This window comes from Podarcis muralis, chromosome 16 (assembly GCF_964188315.1).
Source record: "Podarcis muralis chromosome 16, rPodMur119.hap1.1, whole genome shotgun sequence".
Classification (NCBI taxonomy): domain Eukaryota; kingdom Metazoa; phylum Chordata; class Lepidosauria; order Squamata; family Lacertidae; genus Podarcis; species Podarcis muralis.
The window spans coordinates 34,451,549-34,475,575 of NC_135670.1; the positions used below are offsets into that span (position 1 = coordinate 34,451,549).

Genomic DNA, 24,027 nt, shown 5'->3' on the forward strand with positions numbered 1-24,027 from the left:
TGTGCGGTACAAAGGAAAGAATAGATATAGTAAATGAGAATATTTGGAAGTCTTTTTTTGTTTATTTCTAGAAACCTTTTCTGTTCTTTTTGTGAGTTTGTATTTGTATGAATGTAAGTGTTAACATGTTATTGTATTTATGTAGGAGAACTGTATAATGCCTTATATCTCTTTGTCCCTTTTCTTTTTTCTCTTTCCTTTTTCTGTTTCTGTACTAAACGTTGTTATGTATCTATGCTTTTAATCTAAACCAATAAAGATTATGGAAGGGGAAAAAAGTCCCAAATGCCACAACCATTCCTCTTGGCAAGTTGCTGCATCCCATAGATCATGACTGTTGTACTTTTCTGAACCTTTTCCAACCCTGCAATAGCCTTTTTGAGTTGAGGCAACTAGAACTGTACCCAGTACTCCTAATGTGATTACACCATAGAGCTGCGCAACAACATTATGATATTGGTGGTTTTATCTTCAGTTCCATTCTTAATGACTCCTAGCAGGGAATCTGTCTGCCTCACAGCTGCCTCATGCTGGATCAACATCTGATTGAGGTACCCACTATGATTCCAAAGTCTGGATCCTGGTCAGTCACCTCCAGTTAAGACCCTGTGAGCATACACATGAAATCTCCCCCCCCCCCTTTTTTTGCCCTGGCATACCTCACTTTACACTTGCTTACATTTAATTGCATTTGCCATTTTATCGCCCATTCAGTTTGGGGTGGTCATTTTTGGAGCTGCACAGTCACTGTAGAATGTTGAGGAGTCCCGGCTCCCTCCTTGAAATTTTTTTGAGGGGGTCCTCTGCCCCTCCCCCCCCCAGATGTTGCCCCTGCCTGGCCATTTGCCATGCTGCCTGAAACCAGGCAGGGAGAAGAGTGTATCCAGTAGAGCACTAAGTTAAAGTCACTTAGCCGTGTACTTGTTCTGCTGGCAAAATGTTTTGCATCAGTGGTGTGTTTTTGTGCAAGAGAATACATGGGCAGGTTCCTCCTAACCTTGTTGCACAATAGATTGCACCATGAGCTTCTGCTAGAGCAATTGTGACAGGTTCCTCTCTTGTGCAACATCAAAACTCACCTGTCGTCTATTGGAAGAGCCCTTGCACTAACAGAGAATGTTGGATACAGCTCTGAGATTTGACCTAGGAAACAAAATGTCTTTAAACATCTGGCTTCTAACTTATTGACCGACTCCTGACTGCTAGCTTGTGCTTATGGCTGCCTAAGGCTCATCTCTGACATAACTTCACCTCAAACTTCACTTTTGGCTGATATTCAGTGTCAATTTCTTTGCATCCTGAAGTCTTGATTTGACTCTTTCCTTAGTGTTAAACTAATACTTGTGAGGTAATCAAATATTATGACAATGGGGGTCATAGGAGCACCTGGGATGAAAGCCAGAATCTCTGGCAGAGAACCATTTCCTCTGCTTGCTCTTCCACAGAAGGCAATGCTCTAACCCGACATGACATACAGGCAGCTAATGGTCATTTGACCACCTGGCTAATTGTCTGCTTTACAAGAAGTGGTCTCTGAACAGCTGCCTTGACAAACAGGCTCCCTGGTTGTGGGGAAAAGAACTTTATTCCCTAAGCAATCTCCGGATGTCACGCTAGAAAATTGTGTCCTATAATTTGATCTCACCCTTAATGGGCCATCTGTTATCAGCTTTCCGTTGTAAGGACAGCTCATCTGAGTTGGGAAACTTAAGGCATGTCTGATGGTTGGTTTTTGGGGGAGATAGGATGCCCAACTCATCTAACCAGAACACAGTTACCTGATGAAATAGATGCAATGTTGCACTGGAGTACCCAACATCAGCATCATATTGTTGGTCTTGTACTCAGTAAGGACTTGGTTCCGTATTTATGCATTTGATAACAACATGATGCATATAGTTGCACATTGCCAGTGCTATGGCTTCTTCTGCCAAGATAGGGGGCAGTATGGGTTCAGCTCATCCACTGAAAAACCCAGTGTCTACATCATACTTTTCGTTCATGCACTCAAGGCAGCTGTGCTAACTTTGGTGTAGCCCCTGATGGAGGAAATAGAAGACTGTGTGACTAGTGCATGCAGAAACTAGTCTACAGTGGTACCTCGGGTTACATACGCTTCAGGTTACATACGCTTCAGGTTACAGACTCCGCTAATCCAGAAATAGTACCTCGGGTTGAGAACTTTGTTTCAGGATGAGAACAGAAATTGTGCTCCGGTGGTGCGACAGCAGTGGGAGGCCCCATAAGCTAAAGTGGTGCTTCAGGTTAAGAACAGTTTCAGGTTAAGAACGGACCTCCGGAACGAATTAAGTACTTAACCCGAGTACCACTGTATTGTAAAAGGGTAAAAATTGCATTCCATTGTTGTGCCCACTTTTACTTCCGGCTTCATTGCACCACTGGCATGTTTCTGTCTTCCTGCCCCCAAGATTTGCTCAGAAGAGAATGAAAAAGGGTATAGATGTTCTGATTGCCTGGGCTGCGCCTTGTACTAAAACTCTTATTTGATCCCTAGTGGCTGAATCCTTTGCTTCCTGTCCCAAGTGTTGATGTTCATAGCGCTACAGCACACACACACACACCCTCAAACCCTGCCATGCTCTTATAATCTACAATGACAGGGAGAAAAAATGAGCAAGCTCACATTCATCTTTATTAAGAAATTGAAAGTTGGTTGTTGTTGTTGTTTTTTCATTTTGAGAGGCAGCAGGGGGAGCAGTCATATCAACCATTTTATTACTTTAGAGGCAAAGTCATCATTGCTGCTACATAATCTATTTTTAACTCACATCTCATTCAATTAAGGTTCCATATTGTTGACAACACAGCGCTGTCTTGAAGACGTATCACAAAAGCCACATTATAGAGCCCATAAATAAATGGCAAGACTTTCATACTTTAGAAAAGGGCTGTGGAAGAAGAGGAGGAGGAAGAGATTTGTTAGAGCATTTCTTCTTTGGTACATTTATTGCACTCTGCAAAGCAGTGAGAAAATGCACAAGGTCCAGCATGAAGAACAGAAAAGGATGCAAAAGCAACATTTATGGCTTACTCATTTTCAGTGCTTATGTGCCATGCCCACAGAGGTGGCTGGTGCCCATTGGGATCAGTAAGGAGGAAGGCAGAGCCAGAGTCAATGGCAGGTGTAGTTAGAACCCATCAAAGGTGCAGTCAACTAATTCTAGTTTTGTCTCCATTCTCCTCTCTGCAAGGACAACACAAATTAAGGAGGAAGAAGCTAACAGGCAGTGGTTCTAAGTGAGAAGACAGGCAGGAGGGGAATAATGTTGGTGGGGATGGGCTCCTATTTGCCCTGATGGCCCAGCTTCCACGACATGCACACATACACACTACCCTGTGTGTCTGATCAGAAAGTGTGTCTGATCAAAGAAAAGAGGATTTTAAAAAATGAGTTTCAAAGAAACAGTTCTTAATACAGTGTTTTCTAGCTCCAAAAACCACCACACATTAAAAAAGGTGTTGTTAAATATGTACATGCAAAGCATGGAAATTGAGTTACTTAACTTCACCATGCGGTCATAAATAAAACAGGCATAAACTGGTACAGACGTAACAGCCACAATTTCCCATTGTTGGGAGCCCAGGACCATTGCACTGGCAGATTACGCCCCCACTCCACTCTTCTGCGAAATATCCGCTTTCCCTTCCTTTTCAGAGCCAACCACAGCACATCATGCCTGCAACAACATTATGGACCTGAAAGAGTGTCTTCACCCCCGCCGTTCAGCCCGGACACTGAGGTCCAGCTCCAAGGTGGTTCTGGTGGTTCCCTCACTGCGAGAACCAGGCAGAACGCCTTCTCGGCAGTGGCGCCTACCCTGTGGAACGTGCTCCCATCAGATGTCAAAGAGATAAAGAACTATACAACTTTAAGAAGTCCTACGAAGGCAGCCCTGTTTAGGGAAGTTTTAAATGTTCAGTGTTTTATATATGTTGGAAGCCAGTCACAGAGGCTGGGGCAACCCACCAGATGGGCAGTGTATTGATATTATAACTAGTAGTATGGATATTATTATTATTATTATTATTATTATTATTATTATTATTATCACTGGATCAGATTGCTTTTTTTGTCTGGGCTCAGGAACAACCAGGCAGATGCAGAGCCCAGGGGGAAACCCCAGCCATTTCTCCTCTGGGGTAGAAGGAGTCCAGCAGCACCCCCTATTCATCAAGAAGTCATTGTAGCAGCAGAATTAGGGATGGGCTGTCAAGAAGGCAGCAGATCCAACCTCCAAGGAGTGCACCACAGCCACCACTGCCACCGCAGCAGAAACAGTGGGCAGTGCATTCCTTGGAGGCCAGATCTGTTGCCCCTGTGCATCCCACTGCCTGAGGTGGTCACTTCACCTTGACTCATGGATAGGTCGGCCCTGCTCACCACCATTCTTTACCAGATGGGAGTGCACCTAAAGTTCTTCCATAGCTGTGTGATTCACAGGTAGACAGGAAGCTGGCTTATACCCATTCAAGCCAATTATCTCAGTGTTTTCTAGTGGCCAGTCTGGGTAAATGTCATCTACATAGAATGGCAACCGTTCTCCAAGGTTTCAGATAGGAGTCTTTCCTTGCCATAGTGGGAGATGCCAGGGACTGAAGCTGAGACCTTCTGCATGCAAAGCAGACGCTCTACCGCTGAACTCTAGTCTCAAGCATCCCCCATTCATTTTTTTAAAAAAAATAATACTCAGGGCCAGACCAATCAGGAGGCAGAATGAAGCAGCTATGTCAAGCAGCTCGCTCCATTGGTTGCCTCATTCTTCGCTGGTCCTGTTCTGCTCTGCTTGGGTTGCCATTCTCTCTCCAGCTCAAAAGAATGTTTCAGATAGCTCCTTGAATTGCTTTTTTGCCAATGATTTTATTGTTTTATCCTTTCTGCAAACCACTTGGAGGGTTTGTTCGTTTTGTTTTACAGTCACGTGGTGTATAAAGGCTTGTGAAATAAATAAATAAATAAGACATGCCTCCCGTCCTCTGGATCTGATGAGATCCTACACTTGAATCAAGATCACCTCTGCCCCCTCCCATGTTGCAGGCATGAAGAGCAAAAATGAAAAAAGCTGAAAGCTGCAGCCCTGCCCCGCTGGTGGTTTCTCCACCCTTCTCCTGTTATTCCTCACTCTGAAAACGATCCAAGGGGATTCTTCCTCAGAACGAGGCATTCTGGGCAAAGCAGCCAGGAGAAGGCCTGCACCACCACCAAGGCAGCTGAAAAGTTCAGTTTAAACTTGGGAGCAGGGGGATGAATTTACTTTAATATAATTGATTTTTAAAAATATTATTATTATTATTATTATTATTATTATTATTATTATTATTATTTACTGAGCACTTACCCACACTTCTCTTTTGCTCCACTTTTTTCAGGCACAGGTCCACTCTCCCCCCCCCCCATGCTTTCTTTGCAAAAACCCACTCTTTAAAGCAGAAACACAACAATTTGGGTTGTCCACAGATTGCTGTTTGGTCTGATTCAGCTTTAAAGAGTGGTTTTTCGCAGGGAAAGCTCTGGAACCACCACAACAAAAGATACTCAGGCACAGAATTTTAACATGTGGACTGTGCCTGGAAAGACAAGTGTGGGTAAGCCCTGAGCTTAAACGGGATTTCTAGCTGTTGTGGCAACGATATAGGCACTTTCCCAGCCACCTCTCACTGCAAGGAAGCAGTGCTGGGCAAGTGGGCAATGGTGGTGAGAACCCCTTGTGCTGGCCTGTTTAAGAAAGCCACCTGCCAGCCCTTACGGCTGCAAAGGTGGCTTGAACTGAGGTCTATGCAATTCCTGGAACTGTATCAGAAAATAAACACGAGTAGCAAAGCCAATAAAGGCAAAAAAATACATTTGTAGAATTAAAACAGGTGTTGCTTTCCCCTTCAAAAGACATTGCATCACTGCACTGCTGGAAAGACTAAAGGTTTGTTTATCAGGAGATGAAATAAAATAAAATAACAACATCTGTGGATAATAACACAATTCCAGCTGCAGTCCGGCTGACGACTTCACAGTAATTTTTCTTCTTCTTGTTGCTGGTTTGTATGAAAGTGTTTTCGTTTTGTTTTGCATTTCTTTGTGGGGAGAGGGTGCTCCTGTTTGGCATTCAGCATCCGCTGCTGCCGGGCAAAGAAGACAGATAAACCCAAGAGTCAGCTCTGTTATGATTCCCAAAAGCATACAGGTTAATTCTGTCCGCAAGAATCTATTCAGCAGACAGTCGTTGATTCTCATCTGAAAGACTGCAGGCACCTGACTCATACCAAAGGGTGTTTTGGCTGGTGCAGACAGCACTCCAATAAAATAACCCTGCAGGTGGACAAAACAGTCATTTGAACTTACTGTGGCAAAGCCCAAACAGATGTATAGGCCATGCACACTCAACATCTGCCATCATTGTTGGTCCCTGGGCCAAAGTACCACATGATACATTGGTTGATCCTGACTCTATTTCCCCTTCTGTCTTTGACTTCCATGCCACTTCCAGAAATGTCTGTTGGCTGGGTGTTCTCTGGCTATGTTTCTCCTGGGTAATTGGACTGCTCATATTATTTAATGCAAATTGGGGTTGTAGCGCTAGACAGGAATGGCGTGGTTTTAATAATGCTACACACAAAAACACACATTTGCTTTGCAAGGCGGAAAAGCATGTCATGATCATCGTTCCTGAGGTGCCATTAAAAGTCCGAAGTCCCATTACTGAGGGAGTGCAATCCATTTCCCCACACTTAGTGTCTCTGCTGCTGTTTACAAGACCATCCAGTGTATTTTGTCACTAGCTATTCCATAGCTATTCCTAATGGACGAGTGGCAGGCAGTATGCAATGCTAACAGAAGCTGGAAGGACTGACTTAATCCCAATGCAGCATGGGAAAATATCTCCCCAATTTAGCAGGTGGTGGTTAAAGGAGTGGTTCCTACTGGCACAAATTCTGAGAAAATACTGGACAGGCAGGCAGCATGTCGAAGATCCTGAGGATACGGTTTGGATATCAGAGAGGAGGGTTGTTAGGGATTGCCGTCAAACTGCTGAGAGATCAATCTTGTTTGCTGAATTGGTACTCTTGTCCCAAGTGTTGAGTTTAGTGGGGGTTGTTCCTGGCCTGTTCCCAGTTATCTGGAGTGGGAAGGAGGGAGAGAAAGGAAGAAAATTGTGTAAGAACATTTCCTGCTTCAAGCAAACTACCACTGACTCCCAGAGAAATAAACTTGAACCCACGGGTTTTACCCCAGGCAGCAGCCCATGTCTAGATGTTGTTGGACTGCAGTTCCCATAATCCCTGTCCACTGGTCATGGCAGCTGGTGCTGGTGGGAGTTGGAGTCCAACAACCTCTAGGGGGCCACAGGTTCCCCATCCCTGTCTCAGAACTCACATCATCAAAGGGAGTAGTTAAGAAACATTAAACATACCTGCAAGTTTTATATAGGCTCTTTAAAAAGTACCCTTTCTGATTCCCAAAATGCAGTCGTGTCTGAGCAAAGAAGTATGGAATTTAGGGCAGAACTAAGGCAAACAGTTGATTAACCAGAAGGTCCAGTGGTTCTCAAGTCTCCTGTTTGCAAGGGACCCTTTCCACAACCGTGTGCACATCTGCCCTGGAACTAATAGCGCTATGTATTCACCAAACAGCATAACAAAACAAACACAGCTATTTTTTCAGGTCCATTTTCAGTTGCATATGTGCCATTACGCCGTGGAAAGAATCGTTTGGGCAAATCGTCTGTCCAGTAGGATAACGAAGCCTTAGGAATTCTAGGAATATACTTACAATGTCCGAGTTGAAAGGTTTCACATTGATGTTGCGGATCGAACTGCTGGTGAGCGACCAAACCTTGGTTTTGTGTTTAAAGGCAGCTCTAACCTTGGCAGGGAGAAGAAAGACAAAACAGAAAGATTCAATCCTAAAACCACCCCTCTCCACACAAATCTTCTGTCTCCACGCTCTCCTTCTCTGGAGCAGGAAAGGCAGGTAAGGGGAAGGTTAGGTGATGGTGCTTGAAGATGGGTGTTTGCAGGATACTGTGTTTTTTGCTCTACAAGACTCACTTTTTCCCTCCTAAAAAGTAAAGGGAAATGTGTGTGCGTCTTATGGAGCGAATGCAGGCTGCGCAGCTATCCCAGAAGCCAGAACCGCAAGAGGGATTGCTGCTTTCACTGTGCAGCGATCCCTCTTGCTGTTCTGGCTTCTGAGATTCAGAATTCCCCCCCCCCCTTGTTTTCCTCCTCCAAAAACTAGGTGCGTCTTGTGGTCTGGTGCGTCTTATAGGGCGAAAAATAAGGTAGTCTGCTTTTCTCCTCGCCAGCCCTTTGGGGTCCATCTGCATAGGAAGGAGATGTGAGTTGGTGCCTACAATTTTAAGCTTGACCAGGAAGGCCAATGGACTGGTGGGCTCCCTTTATTAGCCTTAGAGGTAGATGCTTTCTTCACCACAAATAAGTATTAAAGGTTTGTTTCCAATGTAGCAATCAGTTAAAGTCTTTAACTGTATGCTTGATGTGCTGGTGCACTGCTGTTCCGCTAGTGAAAACAAAAGCATGTTACCGAAGACTGTTGAGCAGCAAATTGTGCAACAAGAATGAGCAGTTGCAGAAGAATCAGCTGCTGCGCAAGAGGAAACGTATTATCAAATATGGTTGTGCATCACGCTTCTGCCTTTGTTGTGCAACCTTTAAACTCTGCAATTCACTAGTGCGAGGGCACTAGTGGGCAGAGAATGTTGGATATGGCCCATAGTTCTCCCCCCCCCTTGCGATAATAGCTGAAGCCATTATTTATTTCCCCTGTCAATTACTGTCTCTCACCCTCCCATGTTTCTATGGCAAACTACAAAAATCTAACGGGGAGAGATGAAATGCCATCTATAAGCCCAGCACAGCCAGCTCCTGAGGCAATCAAAATAGCTCCTTTTTTACAGCATACTTTCCCATCCAGCCCTTATGTTATTGCTTGTAAAAGTCAGGAAGAAATGGAATTTCTGCCTGATGTCATCAACTCTGAATGCTGCAATAGAACTTACTTGTTCCTGTCAGGATTTCTTAACAACTGGGAAGGGTTCCTTCCCACCCTTAAATTATTAGTTTGCTTAACTCTCCTACTCCTGTAAAAAGCATTTTACTCATTGGGTATGAGGGTCACGTAGAGCCCATGTAATACAAAGTCTAGAAGACACAATGAGATGTATTTGACAACAGCTTCAATTCAGAGTCAAAATAAACAAATACGCATGTCTATGATGGATTATTGTTTACAGGAACAACTGCAGGCGGTGATCATTTTGCGAGCGCCCAGTTGATGTGCAGTCGCTGATATGTGGATCCTTTTGCATGGGGATGAGGGCAAAACAGGGGTGGTGTGTGTGGAAAGGGGCCGTAGTGAGTGTGTGTAGAATGTACTCTCTACAAAGACAGAATTTGTGTTGGTTTTTGCACCCACTTTTCCCTCTGGCCTAGCCCACCACTGAAATGTAGCCCTCAGAATGTGGCCCAAAGGAGAGAGTGGTCCTTGGACTGGAAAATGGTTTCCCATTCTAAGAGCTGAGGTGGCTACTTCAGGTGGCAGGTGCTGGAGGTGGGGGGCAGTGGTGGTAGCCCCCGTGCTCCTGAGCTGCCTGCTCTATCCCCTCTCTGATGGATAACAGAGCTACAAGTGCTACATGCAGCTGTGATTGTTAAGCCGGCCCATTGCCCTCAAGTGTGGTGGAGGACACAGTCCTGTGACCAGGGTTCAAAATTCAACTGCCATTCCAGTTGGCGGTGTGGTGCAACCTTGTCATTTCTCTCAGGCAGCAAAATGTCTTCGGGACACCCCCTCTCCCCATCTATTTAATGCATTCATACAGTGGTACCTCGGGTTACATACACTTCAGGTTACAGACTCCACTAACCCAGAAATAGTGCTTCAGGTTAAGAACTTTGCTTCAGGCTGAGAACAGAAATCATGCTCCGGTGGCACGGCGGCAGCGGGAGGCCCCATTAGCTAAAGTGGTGCTTCAAGTTAAGAACAGTTTCAGGTTAAGTACAGACCTCCGGAATGAATTAAGTACTTAACCCAAGGTATCACTGTATGTCACCTTTCTCCAAAGCTGGTATTTATGGTGTCTTACCAAATTCAAAAAGATTGTAAAATACAAAGTCATAAAAGTGATCCAGTTAAAAACAATGGTACAGAAGTACATCAAAACACATTTAGCGCCAGCATTAAAGTACAGATTTCCCGACAGCAGCCCATAGGTCAGCACTGCTGCACCTTAGTTTCACAAAGGCCTGTCTGGATAGGAGTGTCTTAGGCTGCAGGAGGGAAAGCCTCAGCACCTAGGACTTGCCGATCGAAAGGTCGGCGGTTCGAATCCCTGCGGCGGGGTGCGCTCCTGTCGTTCGGTCCCAGCGCCTGCCAACCTAGCAGTTCGAAAGCACCCCTGGGTGCAAGTAGATAAATAGGGACCGCTTTCTAGCGGGAAGGTAAACGGTGTTCCGTGTGCTGCCCTGGCTTGCCAGAGCAGCGATGTCACGCTGGCCACGTGACCCGGAAGTGTCTGCGGACAGCACTGCCTCCCGGCCTATAGAGTGAGATGAGCGCACAACCCTAGAGTCTGGCAAGACTGGCCCGTACGGGCAGGGGTACCTTTACCTTTACCTTTAGGCTGCAGGAGGGAACCAATTTAACTGCTCTTGGAAGGAAATCTGGGAGCAGCTGCAGAAAAGTCTCTCTCTCATGTCACCACCAACTATGCCTCTAATGTTTCTGGAATGAAGAGAGGATGCTCATCCAAAGATCTTAACATCCAGGCAAGTTTTTGCAGGGAGAGACGATCTTTTGGGCAGCCTGTGCCCAAGGCATATAGGGCTTTATAGGACATGACCAACTGTCCTATAGCATCAGCCGGCAATCAAAGGTTTCAGTGGCTGTCCTTGACTGCAGCCTAGTCTCTCAGCTTTTGTGAAGATGCCATAAACTATGGAAGACAGCAGCTAAATATATATAATACACATTCACCAAGGGGAATAAAAGGCCCACTCCCCAGAGAAACATAATTAAATGGCGCCATTCTCCTAACACTGCAGCTGATTTACAACTGGATTTTAAATCATCGTATTGCTTCACTAAATAAATACATACACACAAAACATATATAATAATCCCAGCATTGCTGGGCCATTGGTTTTTACTGCCAAAGGTTCTCTTACATGGAAACATACCTCTGAGTTCAGGAGACAGTGAAATAGGAAGATGAAGAACCCCTAAAACAGTAAAATAAAAAGAAAGAGGTTAGGATTTTACAAAGGATTGTTTGAGCAACTGCTGTTGAATCTAAATGGCTCCAGAGGGAAAACGTGACCTTCTCATCAAGGTGTTTGTTGGGGACCAGAAAAACATGGCCTCTAGATGCTCTGAGAATCTCTTTCAAGGTCAGTTGCACGGAGACCCCGATGCAGCATTTGGCAAGCTGTGGCCCTCCATATGTTTTCGACTGTGATTCCCATCAGTCCCAGCACTGCACTGACTTGGGCTGATGGGGGTCATAGTCCAAAACATCTGGAGGGACAGCAGCTTGGCAAAGGCTGTACTATACTATCCATCCACAGAGACTCTTTCTGGAGGCAGAGGCCAGTCCTGCTGTAGCAATTGCCATTCTGCCTTCCACCCCTGAAAGAGGAATGTGGGGTATCACCTTCTACTCTAGGCTTCCACTGACAATGCCCATATCCAGTCAAGATATTATTTAGTTAAAGGTAAAGGGACCCCTGACCATTAGGTCCAGTCGTGACCGACTCTGGGGTTGCGGTGCTCATCATGCTTTATTGGCCGAGGGAGCCGGCGTACAGCTCATGTGGCCGGCATGTGGTCATGTGGCCAGCATGACTAAGCCGCTTCTGGCGAACCAGAGCAGCAAACGGAAACGCCGTTTACCATCCTGCCAGAGCGGTACCTATTTATCTACTTGCACTTTGATGTGATTTCAAATATCTAGGTTGGCAGGAGCAAGGACCGAGCAATGGGAGCTCACCCCATCGCAGAGATTTGAACCACCGACCTTCTGATCGGCAAGTCCTAGGCTCTGTGGTTTAACCCACAGCACCACCTGCATCCCTTTAGTTAGATCGTCTTTAATCCTAAAATTTCAGGGAATAATAATGGTAGTCATTGACCAGCGATAGCCTTTTGGATTGCCGGTTGACAAGGCAACTTTCAAGTGAAGTCTGTCACATACAGTTGCAATCAAAATTATCCAATCCCCCACTGCAAATCAGGTTTATTATTAACATTTATGGACTTTTGGCTGTTTGCAATGAGCAAATTAAACAAAAACAATTGAAATAGCTCGACACAACAGATGCTTCAAGTGGTTTCCCCAAATTCAGTGAAATTGCAACAGTCTCACTATTATTCAACCCCCTGAATAGAACCACTCACAACAGCACAAATACAACAGGTGTTGTCTCAAGCACACCTGATGCAACTAATCAAGGGCTTCATTTTTTGCACCAGATGCGCTTGAGCTGGAATACATGAAATACCTGAACTGCTTTGGGGCTTGCTGAGTGTCAAATTTGGCTGCATGTTAGAAATATGGCTAAGTCAAGAGAGTAGTCCAAGAAGGTAAGATAAGAGGTCATCGCCCTTCACAAACAAGGAGCAGCATACAAAAGAACAGCAAACGCCAGGGACACACATTGTCATTACGTTATCCCACCCCATTTAAATGCAAAGAATATGTGTGTGCAATCAATCACGTATCCTTTGTGGAATGAAAACAACTGCAGCAACAAACACTGTTTTGTATTCCCTGGTTTGCTTTCCATTCTGGGCATGCAACAAATAAGCAACACCAACAATTTCTCCTCCTGATTTTGTTTTCATCAGAATTCTGCAAAATCCCTGTATGCTGCTCCATTTTCTAAGAGAGAAAAATCTATGCCTTCTAGCAACAATACCCAACAGCAATGAGCATGGACAGTAGCACAACCTTGGCCAACCTAATATTCTGACTGCCTGGTTCACCTCGTATTTAGTGCGTAAGATAGCAAACAACGACATTGCTCCAGAGGCCCCGGTGTTACTGTTAGTTGTGAGTGATGTACAGAGGCCATGAAAGGTCAGAGGAAGCGGGGCGAACAGAGAGGCAAGATGCTGCACACAATCTGTATATAGAATGTTTCATATAACCTTTATCTTGCAGGCTTCTTAGTGCCACAATGCTGAAGTCAGATTCCTCATCTTTGGGGGATGAGGGTGAGGACTGTGGAGCAGGAGGGTAAGGGCATGCAGCAGCAGCAGTACCAGAAGTGTTCTCAGATGAGCCTGTGAAGCTAGTGCCCCCTCAGCCTGAGTATATGTTGCTGTCATTCTCTTACTCAGAGGGCTCCATTGCAGAAGACGTGGGGCTCTCTGATTCCATCTCAGTAGAAAACAGCTGGAGAAGCCTTAGAGGCTCATCTTGCAGCACAGATGGTGTTGACAAGCAGGCTGCTCCTGTTGCTCCTGCTCTATAACACTGTGTTTCTCAAACTCGAGTCCCCAGCTATTGTTGGACTGCAACTCCCATCATCCCTGACCACTGGTCCTGCTAGCTAGGGATGATGGGAGTTGTAGTCCAACAACCAGGAGCTGGGGACCCAAGTTTGAGAAACACTGATATAATGGCTCCTTTCTAGACCAACTTCCAAACTCTGTGTTCCTCGCCAGCACAGCTTGAACTCTGCCCTGCCTCACCCTCTGCCTGAACCCCTTGTCCCGCCTTGCCTCACCTCACAACCCGGTGAGGTTTTGTCTTGCTGCACTGCAGAACACTTAGCCCCTTAACTGGGCTATGAACCTACTTGCAAGGAGTTGAATATTGCAAACATGTACTGGAACACCAATGCATGTGCGTTGACCGCCAGAACACCTAAAATCCACGAGCTCCCCAAGATAGGCAACAAGACAGCAACTGCTTTGGCCGTCAACCTGTAAGATAAAGAGGGAGGGTGGGGATTTCAACACAATGAAGATTTTGAAATATAATAACAACAACATGTATTATATAGATACCACCATGTCAAGGGGAAAAGGATCATCACCCATGCTGGTCTGGTACAAGTATGGGAGAAAAGGCCCAATTGATCACCATATTCTGCTGGACAAGGTCTCCAGCAGATACCATCTTACCAGGAGGTCCACATGATATAAGAATCAGGCTTTAGCATTGCAGTACCTATTCTTCAGAACTCCTACCCGTTACTGCTGCTAATCCTAATACTTCTCCTTTCCCCTTTTCTGTTATTTTATTTATCTCCTGACCTTCCTCCTCAAGATGCCCAGAGCAGAAAGCACGTCAGTAATAAAATAAAATAAAAATAATATAATATAATATAATTCCACTACCGATCTTCAGGAGGAGGTGGGGTTGCGGGCTTACGACCCCGCCCACACTCCCGCGGGGCTGTCGCCAGCCTCGCGGGAACCAGGGGATTCCCCTTGATTCCCATCCCCCCGCAGCGCCAGCCAATCGGCTGGCGGCGGGGGCGGGCCTACTAGAGGCCACTTAAGGTCGGGGCAGCCCTGGGCTCGCCCCTTTTCTCCCTTGCAGCCGATGCGGTTTCCCACACACCCGCCCTTTAGGTTTGCCTTAGGTTTGCCCTGGTTTTGCTATGGGTTTCGGCTGGTCGCCGCAAGGGGCCTGGTAGGAGTTTTTCCATTTGGCTAATTGGCTGGTTTTGAGCCACTTGGTTTTTTCGCCTACCTCGTAGCAAAACGTCACAACTCCCTTGGTTTTGGCGGTAGGCATTGGCCGGGGGTATTGTCATGCAAATGAGATCGGGGGGGGGGAGCGCCATCACCTCCCCCAAGGCTTGAAGGGTAGTTCGTTAAAGGACTCCGGGGGGCGTCGCCTCGTCCGAAACCTACGGAGGCTAGGGCCTAAAGCGCGCCCCCGAGCGGTAACCCCTCGGGGAGCGCCTAGGGATATGCATCTCGGGTGGCTCCCCCTGTTGGTGTTTAACCCTCTCCGGTTAGACCGGATAGTCTGTTAGGGGCCAATGCCTAAGCCAATACCTCTCTTACTTGTAATCAATAAAGTTGTGGCCATTTTCGCCCATTAACCTAAATTATTGTGTCCAGTGTCTTTATTTATTCCACCTGTGGAGGGGGAGGGAATAGCCACACAATTAAAATATCTAAAACAGAGTTTAAAATATCACCTACTCTTGAAGGAAATAATTTCAGGGTTGCCAAGAATAGTATCTCTCAGCTATCAAATGCCTGGGTAAACAGGGATATTTTATAAATTCCTCCTAAAAGTTAATAATGAGGAGGAAAGAGAAACCTCACTAGGGAGGGCATTTCATGAATGGGGAGCCACCACCGAGAAGGCCCTGTCACTGCCAGCCAGACAACCTCCAGTGCCAGCACCACAAACAGGGCCCCCCAGGCCAAGTTGGTTGATAGCTCTTGAAAGCTAATCTAGATGCTAGTCTCATCAAATCTACTGATATCTTCCCCTTCCTGCCACTTTTCATCACTAGCTGCCACTGGAGGCATGTCGGCATGTCACAACATGGGCAAGTCACAATAATCAAAAGAAGGTCTATATGTACAGCTGCCATTTTTCATGATAGATGTGTGTTTGCCTTGGAGCAGTTGACAGCTCTTCAACTAAAAGAGAGCCAGAGACCTACGCTCTGTGTTTTTTTAAAGTAATTTGTAGGCCACTTGATTTTAAATAAAACCTCAAAGTGGCTTACAAAGAATATAAAATATGCATTAGAATTGTCAGTAAGTCACAAGTCAAAGCAAGTTTGTTTCTTAAAATCAAAATATAAATGAAGCCAACCATATGTGTGTGTGTGTGTGTGTGTGTGTGTGTGTGTGTGTGTGTATGCTAAAGTGGACTTTGAAGTCACTCAAACTCAGAACGCAAGGGAGAAACATGCTAAGAGGAAGGCACGCTTGGCAAATTCACATCAACTCCTGCCCAGGAACCAATGTTCCCACTGTAGAAGGACGTGTGGGTCCAGAATTGGCCTCCACAGTCACTTATGGACTCATTTTTAAAACCGTGTTTATGGAAGACAATCTTACTTGGCTACAAGTGATCGCCAAAGGAGAAGGAGAAGAGTATGCTAAAGTTACAATCTACACACACACACACACACACAAAGTTACATATTAAAATATATTTAACTAAAGTAAGACAAGTCAGATGAACACTCAAGAGATTACGCCGGGAGGCGGGCAGGTGTGGAGGATTCCCTGGTCCTGAATGGGGTAACTGTGCCCCTGAAGGACCAGGTGCGCAGCCTGGGAGTCATTTTGGACTCACAGCTGTCCATGGAGGCACAGGTCAAATCTGTGTCCAGGGCAGCTGTTTACCAGCTCCATCTGGTACGTAGGCTGAGACCCTATCTGCCTGTGGACTGTCTCGCCAGAGTGGTGCATGCTCTGGTTATCTCCCGCTTGCACTACTGCAATGCACTCTACGTAGGGTTACCTTTGAAGGTGACTCGGAAACTACAACTAATCCAGAATGCGGCAGCTAGACTGGTGACTGGGGGCGGCCGCCGAGACCATATAACACCGGTCTTGAAAGACCTACATTGGCTCCCAGTACGTTTCCGAGCACAATTCAAAGTGTTGGTGCTGACCTTTAAAGCCCTAAACTGCCTCGATCCAGTATACCTGAAGGAGCGTCTCCACCCCCATCATTCTGCCCGGACGCTGAGGTCCAGCGCCGAGGGCCTTCTGGCGGTTCCCTCATTGCGAGAAGCAAAGCTACAGGGAACCAGGCAGAGGGTCTTCTCGGTAGTGGTGCCCGCCCTTCCAGCAGATGTCAAAGCGATAAACAACTACCTGACATTCAGAAGACATCTAAAGGCAGCCCTGTTCAGGGAAGTTTTTAATGTGTGATATTTTACTGTATTTTTAGTTTTTATGGAAGCCGCCCAGAGTGGCTGGGGAGGCCCAGCCAGATGGGCAGGGTATAAATAATAAATTATTATTATTATTATTATTATTATTATTATTATTATTATTACGTCCCAAAAGTCAACACTCTCCTCAGAGGCTGTGGCCCTGTGGCACATCTTAAGAGTCTCTGTATAACATCTTAGATCACTTTGTGCTCCCTGGACTAAATGTGAAAAAAGAAGCAACTGATGTTTGAAGGATTAGCCACGCTGGCTTTTGATCAACACCATGACACTCTAAGGAGGGCATATTTATGCTCACAGAACATAGGAGGAAGTAAATCAATACCACTTTCAGAAAGGAGTCATTTTATGGGGGGACATTAGCCTGCCTTATATCAAAGTACCCTGTTTCCGTGCTTGTCATGCAATTACTCGTCAGCTATCTAAAGCACTGTACTTAACTGACTGACACATTATTGTGGAAACTGGGTCTCATCAATTCTACTGCGAACATTCTATAAGCTTGTGGATTTCCTAGCTGGTTTGATGCATGGCTCCTTTCCCCTCACTGCGGATGAGAAAACTGGCTACTCTTTATGTAGGTGTAACATGCAAAGGACAACAAGAACTGAAGCCACCAGCAGACAGGGTGATGGGGCGCCGGCAATCACCTAACCTCCTGACAGCTGAGTCATTGTAGCTTACAGTGACTCAGCTGTTGGGAGGTCAGTTGAGTCCTGCCACCTCATCTTACCTCTATGGTGGCAGAATCCAAGGGTTTTCCACAAGTGGCAACTTTTCACAATAGGATCGTGCGCATCTCTAAGTTACAACGAGAATGCAGCTTAGATGAAATGTATAACTTGGATATTCCTGCCCAGGCAACCTTCCAGGAGCTACAGGCCAGTGGTGGGTGCGGAAGAAAGGCAAATGAGAAGTAGAATCATAGAATCATAGAGTTGGAAGAGACCACAAGGGCCATCGAGTCCAACCCCCTGCCAAGCAGGAAACACCATTAGAGCACTCCTGACATATGGTTGTCAAGCCTCTGCTTAAAGACCTCCAAAGACGGAGACTCCACCACACTCCTTGGCAGCAAATTCCACTGTCGAACAGCTCTTACTGTCAGGAAGTTCTTCCTAATGTTTAGGTGGAATCTTCTTTCTTGTAGTTTGGATCCATTGCTCCGTGTCCGCTTCTCTGGAGCCGCAGAAAACAACCTTTCTCCCTGCTCTATGTGACATCCTTTTATATATTTGAACATGGCTATCATATCACCCCTTAACCTCCTCTTCTCCAGGCTAAACATGCCCAGCTCCCTTAGCCGTTCCTCATAAGGCATCGTTTCCAGGCCTTTGACCATTTTGGTTGCCCTCCTCTGGACACGTTCCAGTTTGTCAGTGTCCTTCTTGAACTGTGGTGCCCAGAACTGGACACAGTACTCCAGGTGAGCAACCAACGACCATTTCACCTTTCTACAGTAGGCTAGTTTCTACACACACCCTGCTCCATCCACGAAAGCAAGAGGTATCACCAGAGTTCAAGGAAAGATTTTAGCCAGGCAAAAATACTTTGAGTGCAAAGTAGGGCCAATGAGCTGGCATGGCTTTGAGAGAGTTCTGAAGGCCAGTCAAAGAAGCCAGGTGGGTTGCTTCTGGTCCCCCAAGCCTAAGGTTCCCCACCCCTGGAGAAGACATAACTGAGCTAGGCCAGCCAATAGTTTGATTCTGAATAAGGCAGTTTCCTATGTTCCTATGCACTTGAAGATTCCTTAGCACATGACCTGGGGGATTCTGGGATGGAGGGAAGATGCCACCCACCTCTGACTTTACGTAAGACAATTGGATGGGTCAGAAGAAGGAAAGGAGGGAGGTAACAAGATTGCTTTAGGGGATGAAACTGTCAGTTTGCATTTCTTAGTGCAGAAAGTATTGATCTGATGTATAGAGATCTTTACTATTCTCCTTAATTCAAGAGGGTTCTGGAAGCTTCCAGAAGCTTCTCTGTGTGAAAGAAACAAGCAGAAGGTTCATGATGTTTAGGTTATTCCTTCAGAGAAGCTGAGTACAGCTGACCTAAACTGGTTCTGTTAGCTCTTTCTGTCATGGTCATGCTGACTATAAAAGTAAGGCCAGAAGGAGCCTGGGTTTCACTTTCTATATCTTTTCCTTCTGGTGTGGTGTTCTGTACAGTGGATGCTTGGGTTGCAAACGTGATCTGTGCGGGATGCACATTCGCAACCCACGTCTGCTCACACTCGGGTTGCGATTTGGCGCTTCTGTGCATGCGCAAAGCATGATTTAGCGCTTCTGCACATGCGCGACTGCCGAAACCCGGAAGTAACCTGTTCCGGTACTTCTGGGTTTCGGCAGTCCATAACCTGAAAAAACACAACCTGAAGCATCTGTAACCCAAGGTAATGACTGTACATAGTATGCTTACTGTTAAGGTTTAGACTTATTATAAGTTATTGTAAGTTTAAGTTAAGTCTGCTGCGACTGGATTTCTTATGGACAGTGCCAATCTTGAATGTATTGGAATTGTGACCGTTATGCTCATTTGCCTTCAGTAGCAGTAAAGGTCTACTGGATGAAATACAATTGCCTCTGATCTACGGTATTTTTTTTGGGGGGGGGGGAATCCTGCAATGTGTTTAAGTTTTTACTCTGCTAACTATACATTGGAATCTGCTCTGTATCAATATTGAGTATTCTTCTATGACAGAAACAAGCAATATGATGAGCTGGGAGGGGGGAAAATACAAAGGACTAGAAGACTTCCTTACAGTGACATTGTTTTATCAGAGCCAGAAATCAAATACTAAACATGAACAGCTTGAAAGTATGGATCTGTTTGAAGGTATGCAGCTGCCACCAAGTTTCACCTAAAGCCATGACCCCACCCACCCTCATAAAATCATTGGAGAGCTTTGGAGTGAAATTATGGAGAGGCAGCAACCATGTTAACTCAGATAATGTCTGGAATGGGCCTTCAAATGGACTAAAAGAGCCATTCAATCCAGCCTGGTAGGAGCATCCATCCACCAAGGGCCTTCCAGTCTGTGTGTACTGTGCATACTGGGAACCTTATGAACACAAGACCAGACTCTGCTATTTGATGTTTCAGCTAACTCTAGAAAGCAAAAGTCTGAATGTAAGGGTACCCACATAATGCAATTCAAGGCGCAAGAACAAAAAGGGGGTGAATCTTTTAAATTAAATAACTGAGATCTAAGGAGGCTTAGTTCTCACAGCACCCCCTTAGCAAACAAATCATTTTGTGCTTGATTCAAAAGGAGACACTACAAAACTGCACAGGGCTCTTCCTTTCAGTGGAATAGAGAAATCTGGGTCACAGAAGAAAGGCTGGATGAGATTCTTTGTATAGATTAGAAATTCTGTTGCCCTTGACTGAAATATCACTCTACAAATAAATTCTGAATGCTCAGCTAGGAATAGAAAAGAGATTTGGCGAGCACCGAGACAGTTGTTCACTTCATAATTTGTAATTTTTAATAACAAAATGCTAGAAACATATATAACATAATCAAAAGGACACCTTGATCAAGGTGGTTGTAAAGTTTGGTGCAGCAGCTGCAACAGACACAGGTGCCTTCTTGGTAGACAGTGTGGTGTAGTGGTTAAGAGCCAGTGTGGTGTAGTGGTTAAGAGCGGTAGTCACGTAATCTGGGCAACTGGGTTCGTGCCTCCGCTCCTCCACATGCAGCTGCTGGGTGACCTTGGGCCAGTCACACTTCTTTGAAGTCTCTCAGCCCCACTCACCTCACAGAGTGTTTGTTGTGGGGGAGGAAGGGAAAGGAGATTGTTAGCCGCTTTGAGACTCCTGAAGGGGAGTGAAAGGCGGGATATCAAATCCAAATCCAAACTCTAGACACCTACCTAACATTTGGGCAGAAGTGCCTCTGCAGATGGATGGGGAGAAGATGGGTGCTTAGGTCAGTGCTGCTCAAAGTGGTGGTCTGTGGATCATTGCTGGTCCATGAGCCATTAGCTGCTGGTGCCTAGCAACTCCACCAAAGCCCAGATTGGTTGGGGCACTTCAGGGACCAAATATGGTGCCAGTCTCTGGCACAGTGGTGTAGGTGGTTCAAGTCTTGACATCTCCAAGTAGGACTGGGAAAGACCCTAGTCTGAAAACCTGGTGAGCTGCTGTCAGTCATGGTGGAGTCTACACTTTAGCTTATTGTCTACACTGTATATAATAGTGAGCTAGATGGACCAAAGGTCTGACTCTGTATAAGGCAGCTTCCTACAATCCTCACCATGCGACCAATTCCATCCCTATGGAACAGTTACAAGGGAGCTGAGGGAAGACTCCATGCAGGAGAACTTCTTGCACTGCTGGGCATGAATGTAAATCTGGCCTGATGATGATGATGATGGTAAAATGGTAAAATGTTAAACAGAGGCTGAGCATTCAAAAAACAAACAAACAAATAAACAATTGAAGAAGCCAAACCAAATAATCAGGAATCTTTTTTTAAAAAAAAAATATGATGCAATGCAACGGTCATCTTGTTTAGTGCTAGCAAAGCCCTCTGGAATTCTGCCAGGGCATAAAGGGCATTTCAAAGTGGCATTAAAAACTGTCTGCTCCATTCCTCCTTCTTCCCTTCCTTTATTTAATGCTCCCCTTTTAGTCCTTTCAATATCAGATAGCAAGCGAGAACACCTGCCGACCCAACATCTATTAGAAAGAAATTTCACCACTCCAGGGACGCCAACTCTATCGCAAACAGGAACGTGGCCCATAACTTACAAATCAATTTTATTTGCTGGATGTGTTTGTAACTAATCCTTCTGGAGGTGGCTGACCTCCACCACTTCAGCCATTCCATCTGCTGAGTTAGAGATGCTGCTCAGGCTTATAAACCAAGGTTATATAAAGAGTCGAGGAAAGGTGGAAGTTTTCCCGGAGCAGCTTATCAAAACCAGTACCTTGACCAATATGTTTTCAGCTGACTGTCCCTTATTTAGGATTTGTTCAACAAATATTAGCTCAGCTCAGCTGCAGCTGTGACGACTGCCTAACAGAATTCTATCAAGAGGCATAGTCGGCAGTATTTCACAGATGAAAATCCTCATAACCCCTCTATTCATGTATCAGAATTACCACCCAAGGTCTTTCCAGGACCACTATTGCATGTTGCAGAAGGATCTAGAATCATAGAGATTTGGGGGAGCGAGAAACCATATATAGAAATGGGGAAGAAATTTGATCCAGCTCACATTTGAAGGTGAACCTACCTAATTTGCACTTTCTGAAACCAGAGGCAAACTGAAAGGCATTCAAAATTCACACTTCTCTGAATTTTGTAATGCAGTTGTCCGGTCAAATGATGTACAAAAAAATGCTTATACAATCATAGGCTTGTAGAGTTGGGAGGGAACTGTATCCAACTGAGGCATCTGGACTAGTATGGTAAAGCATGCATTAAAATGCATTATTTAGGGAGCCACGTATATAAGTACAAATTAACACCTGAGTTCCTACCAGACAGAGATTCTGACAACTTTATTTGGGAATGGGTGAGATTTTTGTTACTTCTCTTAAACAATTGGAAGTCAGTGAAGGACACCAATATGGATGGTTTGGAAGAGAAGTAAACAAATTCATAGAAGATTAGAAGATAAGGTCGTAAGCATCTACTAGCCATGAAGGCTTTGTTCTCCTGGTATGCCCCACAGAGGAACTTACGGTCTTCAAATAAAAACATCCTAAAGATCCCAGGCCACAGAGAGGTTAGGCTGGCCTCAACCAGAGCCAGCGCTTTTTCGGCTGTGGCTCCAATCTGGTGGAACGCTCTGTCACAAGAGACTAGGGCCCTGCGGGATTTGACATCTTTCCGCAGGGCCTGCAAGACGGAGCTGTTCTGCCAGGCCTTTGGTCGGGGTTCAGTCTGACTCCCTCTCCCCTTTCATAAGAACTTGCATGAAAGTGGCCTCCCAATTTTTCTCACAGGCCCATATAAGTTCAGCACAAACAGTTGGGCCTGGTGAGCATTTAAGGTCCCCACCCCATCAATTTTAATTGATTGTCTGATTTTATGTTAATGTGTTATACATTTGATGTTAGCCGCTCTGAGCCCGGCTTCAGCTGGGGAGGGCGGGATATAAATAAAATTTATTTATTTTATTTATTATTCTTATTCTTATTCTTATTCTTATTCTTATTCTTATTCTTATTCTTATTCTTATTCTTATTCTTATTCTTATTATTCTACCATCAGTGTTGGAAGCAGATTGCTGGGAACAGCAGGCAGGAAAAGCACTGTTATGCTCAGACCACACTTTTGGGCTTCTTCTGCTTTTCTACTGTAAAAACAGAATATTGGACTAGGCGAGCCTTTGACCTGATCCATCAGATTTCTTCTTTTCTTCTTATATATAGATGGAAATTTAGAAACAATTATTTACCGTATTTTTTGCTCTATAAGACTCACCTTTTCCCTCCTAAAAAGTAAGGGGAAATGTGTGTGCGTCTTATGGAGCGAATGCAGGCTGCGCAGCTATCCCAGAAGCCAGAACAGCAAGAGGGATCGCTGCTTTCACTGTGCAGCAATCCCTCTTGCTGTTCTGGCTCTGGGTTTCAGAATCCCCCCCCCCCCCTGTTTTCGTCCTCCAGAAACTAGGTGCGTCTTATAGAGCGAAAAATACGGTACTTATTTATTATTTCATACAATTTATATACTGCTTGATTGTCGAAAGGACCTCAATGTGGTTTACTATACATTGAATAAGAATGCAACACATCTCACCCAGATGGGGGAGACTGTGACCATTTGACCTACGTGTCTGCTCTATCTCACTGTTGGCAGGCCACTCCAAGGCTTCTGATCTCCTTTCTCAAAGTTCTTTATCTTTAAACCAGGTTTGGTCTGGACAGATCTTCAAATAGAGGACAGCTTCAAACAGAGGAATGTTCACTGAATAGACCTTCAAACAGAGGGCTGTCCTTTGAAAAGTAAGACTGATTCGGTAGAGCTCCTCTTAAGTTCTTGTAAGCTCCCATGTTCCAAAACATTGGTGCTTTGTTGGGAAGAGGGTGTTTTCTTTCTCTGAATGATGCTTTCAGTAGAGGCAGGAAGAGAGAGAAAGAGAGAGCGAG

At 45.3% G+C, this 24,027-nt stretch overlaps 1 protein-coding gene across 2 annotated transcripts in view; it reads right to left on the bottom strand.

Moving 5' to 3' along the window:
* Positions 1-2,631: 2,631 nt before the first annotated feature.
* The window catches only part of ADGRD1 (adhesion G protein-coupled receptor D1), a 272,664-nt gene continuing 251,268 nt past the window's right edge, over positions 2,632-24,027 (bottom strand). For both annotated transcript variants that reach the window (XM_028710563.2, XM_028710564.2), the window contains 4 exons: positions 13,834-13,960; positions 11,212-11,253; positions 7,784-7,876; positions 2,632-7,130 (listed from right to left, as the gene is read on the bottom strand). In XM_028710563.2, the coding sequence (XP_028566396.2) occupies positions 7,035-7,130; positions 7,784-7,876; positions 11,212-11,253; positions 13,834-13,960 (358 nt within the window). In that variant the 3' untranslated portion in view covers positions 2,632-7,034. The remainder of the gene's footprint in view (positions 7,131-7,783; positions 7,877-11,211; positions 11,254-13,833; positions 13,961-24,027) is intronic.